Raw genomic sequence first — 4,535 nt, forward strand, 5'->3', positions numbered from 1 at the left:
TACAACGAGCCGGTATATAATAATTATATCCACAAACAAATATCCACTTTAGGGACATGAGTAAGAAAAAAACATTCAAGTACCCCTTTAAAGCATGACTTATCACAATTACACAACTAAAAGATCGCAATTGTGGTAAAGTGCGCTAAAGCTCTTCTCTAACGCATTTATTAGGGGAGAGAAAAGATTTACTATGCACCAAGTTTCACAAACCCTTCACAGCATGGCTCATTAACATATAAGGAGTTATACTTTGTACAAAACAGCAATCTAAGCACAGAAACCTATGCAAAATTGCACACAATATAAGCATAGAAACCTTGTGAATATATACTTCACTCGACAGCCACACATATAGAGAGGGACAAAAGAATCTGCATTCATTCTTTAAAATGTTTTGATTCCCATCCATCCCCTGCTCCCCATGAAATCTTTGTGCAACCCTTAGTTTCTCAAGCAAGACCAGCAGGGACACCAAACTGGGAAATCTTGTTGAATAATTTGTGCTTTCTTGCTCCTTCTCCTCCTCCTCCTCCCAACTCCATAGAAAGGATGCGTATGTAGCCATAACATAACTGCAGAAAATGAAATCATATTTCAACTTTTCCCCATCATGTGGGAAATAGGATCCCACATCCCAACATCCCAAAACCTGGTGCACCTGTCCCGCTGCCCTTCCTCTTGCCTCATCCAGACTTACATTTGGCCCAATTCCATTTTCTGGCACATGCAGCAGTCCATTCACCCTGCCAGCACTTGCCTTGCCTCGTCATGCAGGAGATAGGCATCAACCTAATCAGCCTGGCATTCCTCTTCGACCAACTTAGCATGCATCATAGACACCTGTAAAAGAAACCAAGTTTACATATACAAATTCCTCTACTGAAGGGACGAGATCACTTTATACAAATATATACTGTATAGAAATCTTTACATCTTTACTTGATAGTAACATCATGACAGGAAAAAGAAATTATATGTAAAAGCTAGAGTTTGATACAATAATGGTGACCACATTTTGATGAAGTCTCCAAATAGTTCAACACAAAAAGAAGAGCTATGCGTATCAAGTACGGCCAAAGCTAGCTCCCAATACAAAAAATGGTAGATCCCATTTTGATATAATCTCAAAATAGTTCGATGCTAAAATTGTGGCCAACCCTAAACCGTGACTTCACCCATCTTCTTGTGCAGCCACTCGTTGAGCTTCTTTCTCGTAAACATAACCTCTTCATGCTGGAACCAATTCTTTTTTGACTGCCAAAAAATATATACATCAAAAAACGATATAGGTCTCAAGCACACTTGCTAAACAATGCTTCATTTAAGACATGAAAATACCAGATTGAGTTGAGGTTTCTTTTCTTTGAAGTTGGTCTTGATCAACAATCTCTTTGTAGTCATTACATGATATCCACAATCAGTTGCATTTGGTTGTTGGGGACATTGTAAACAACAACATATCAATGGAAATATCAGTACTCAATTTAAAGAAAACTACACTAAAGCTATCAACCTTTGTAGTAATGATTTTGCATGATTCCATAGGATCTTCTAGCTCCTCTTTGACTTGTAGATTTGAACAGTGTGTACTTAAATTCCTTAGTACCCTTCAAACAAATGCATGCGTTTGATTGAAAGCTAACAAACAGCTCAATCATTTTGAAAGAATAAAAGCAATGCATACCTACATACACTCGCTAACAGTGTCTCCATAATGACAATTGAGAGTGAGTCAAAGATCAACAATATCGATGAGCGTCTTCGATAAAAAGGAGGTATGTGTACCACATGAGCATTGTAAAATGCCACAAGAAGCCAGTGAGATCTATACAAACATGTCAAATTGAGACTTCACGTTTATTTGTCCTTTTGTGTAATACGTAAGAATGAAATAGTCATACCCATCCAAGATGGGGAAGAGATATGACTTCCTAAATCACGAGTCCCAAAGAAGTTGTCAAGAGTATGGTGTCCTATAGTACGCTCCGATACAAAAGAGTACCACTTGCTGTCGACCCACCATGCTACTGAGAGAACATTTGGTGGTAATATGCTTTCCATACATCTATGAAATAGATTTTTAGAAATTATAAGAGCACAAACTATCTACGTTACTTCAACATAGTGTTATTTTTCTTACGATAATAAAAGATTGATAACGTTTTTTGAAGCCTCAAGATCAAAAACATCGTCGATAATTGGGGCATCTATCCTCGACTCAAGCCCAGCGCGACTTGATAGCAAGAGAAACGTAACTCCTTTATGGTACCTACATTGAAATGAATACACTTACATTGTTTACCTTTGTGTAATACACTTGAAATATTTACACAGTTATACAAATCCATATTAGCAACAAACCTATCCAAAAGCTGCTCCATATTCATCGTGGCTCTCACACACAAGGTGGTCATGGCTCACCGTGAAAGTAATCCTTTTGGCATGTGTATAGCTAGATATGGATGACAAAACATGTTATAATAACAGACAAATCCTAAATCAAATAAGTATCAAAAAGTATCCTTCTGAAGAAAAAAAGAGTTGCACAAAACTTACAATGAAAGAACCATCCTCATGATCATTGATTTCTTCTTTGTCGGCACTAGAATTTTCCTCATGAGAGGCATCGGTGGCACGTGGGACTCCATTCGTGCGAGCTTTGTACCCACACTTTATTTTTGCCTCCATCTTTTCTACTCTACTTGGCATGTCTGCTTCCCATGCAATCTTTTGAGCTTTGATCCAAGCATGTTCCCATTCTGTTTGTGATTTCCCTTTTGGGTCATAGACTCTTTCTCACTCTTTAGTTGCTTGATGCTCTAAATCTTTGTTAAAATTTATTCGAGACACTGTAACTCTATGTGCGACATTCCCAAATCTTGTCATGCATTGGTGTTTAGATCTAGGAGACACTATATGTTGTGGTCTTTCACCAATTCTAGATTGCTCTGATTTATGCTCTGGAAGATGGATATTAGTAATTTTGTGGACATTCTTTAGGTGTCTAATGAGTAGACACCGCCTTTTGTATGAAACCTTTCTATCAATACACATTTGTGACGCATGACAATCACGGACAACTTTTTCATTTGCCCCCACAACCTCAATAAATGGAGAAACATCCTAAAAAAATACGGAAAAAAGATAAAGTTTATTGATCATACACATTTATATGACCTTTTCACATACACAAGCACAACCCATGACATGTCTCATTGACGTGGTTCAAGTTTAGACAAGGTGCACCATCAAACATTGTACTACATAATCAAGAGTATCTAATGGGGACATACCTCAGTCTCACTCATGTTGATATCGCTATCCACTTTGCTTTCGCTTGCCATTCACTCTCAAAAACACCCGTGATGCCCTCACAGATGAGCACCCAATTCTCGACCTAACAGAGCAGCTCGTTGGAGATTGTTTCAAATAACCTGATCTGTCAGTATACGTAATAAAGTCAGCACATCAGAGGCCGTCTAGCCGCTTGAACACCTGCATTTGTGCATTGTACCTGCTATAACAATCTAAGCAATGCTGAAATCGGACCTGTCTATGCAATAAACTCAGCACATCAGAGAACGCAGAATTCTCCAAGTGATGTAGTGTATGCTGAAATCGGACCTGTTTGTGGACACTACAAGAGGTACTTCATACTAGCGACGTTGGCAGTGCGACACTCAAAAGTGAAAACCCACGGCGTCGCTATGAGCATCGCTAAGTTACAAGTAAACTAGCGACACTCATAGCAACGCCTATAGTGACGCCGACAGGGGTAAAAAAATAACCGAGAGGGTCCGAAAACTCAGATCTCATATCTGAGTTTTCGGCGCTCAAGCAAGCAAAGGTAACCCGCGCTCTCCCTCTCTCTCTCTCTCTTTCTTCTCCACACACACACACACACACACACACACACACAGGAGGAGAGGAAGGAGAGCCAGATATGCTCCTTCCCTCTCCTCTCTCTCATGTTCCCTTCCCCTCTTTCTCTCTCTCTCCCTCTCTCTCTCTCTCACACACACACATTGTGTTTTTGAGAGAGAGAGAGAGAGAGAGAGAGAGAGAGAGAGAGAGAGAGAGAGAGAGGAGAGAGAGAGAGAACATGCATAAACAAAAAACACACAGACGCACATGCATAAACAAAGAATGCATACACACACATTGAGAGAGGAAAAGAGAGAGAGTGAGAGAGAGAGAGAGAGAGAGAGAGAGAGAGAGAGAGAGAGAGAGAGAGGAAGAAGAGAGTTTTAACATCGTAGGAGACTATCCCAAGAGACCCTAAAGATCTAGTCGACGAGGAGTTGAACTCAACACCTATTGTTCAAGAGGGAAATGACATAACCAATCTACCACACTTGGGTGATAGAAAGGTTATACCATTTTCCTCCTTTTATTGGCGCGCACGCACACACACACACACACGAGAAGAAGAGAGTTTAATTTAATAACGTCGTAGGAAATTATCCCCGGAGACCTTAGAGATCTAGCCAATGAGGAGTTGAACTCAAGACCTGCTATTTAAGAGGGAAATG

General features: G+C 39.8%; 1 protein-coding gene across 1 annotated transcript; it reads right to left on the reverse strand.

Annotated features, from left to right (window-relative positions):
• Positions 1-1,161: 1,161 nt before the first annotated feature.
• On the reverse strand, positions 1,162-2,384 carry LOC147445808 (uncharacterized). The gene is made up of 3 exons (XM_086526107.1): positions 2,365-2,384; positions 2,164-2,272; positions 1,162-1,257 (listed from the first exon to the last, which is right to left on the reverse strand). The coding sequence occupies exons 1-3, from the start codon at positions 2,382-2,384 to the stop codon at positions 1,162-1,164; spliced, it is 225 nt and encodes a 74-aa protein (XP_086382233.1).
• Between the last annotated feature and the right edge of the window lie 2,151 nt (positions 2,385-4,535).

This window comes from Adiantum capillus-veneris, chromosome 12 (assembly GCF_014529385.1).
Source record: "Adiantum capillus-veneris isolate H3 chromosome 12, ASM1452938v2, whole genome shotgun sequence".
Lineage (NCBI taxonomy): Eukaryota > Viridiplantae > Streptophyta > Polypodiopsida > Polypodiales > Pteridaceae > Adiantum > Adiantum capillus-veneris.

Excerpts from the sequence above, each read along its gene's own strand:
- LOC147445808 (XM_086526107.1), bottom strand. The coding sequence starts at position 2,384 with ATGGAGCAGCTTTTGGATAG. Across the intron at positions 2,273-2,364 it reads ATGGAGCAGCTTTTGGATAG|GTACCATAAAGGAGTTACGT; the intron begins GTTTGTTGCTAA and ends ATTTCAATGTAG. Across the intron at positions 1,258-2,163 it reads ATCTTGAGGCTTCAAAAAAC|TCAAAAAAGAATTGGTTCCA; the intron begins GTTATCAATCTT and ends ATTTTTTGGCAG.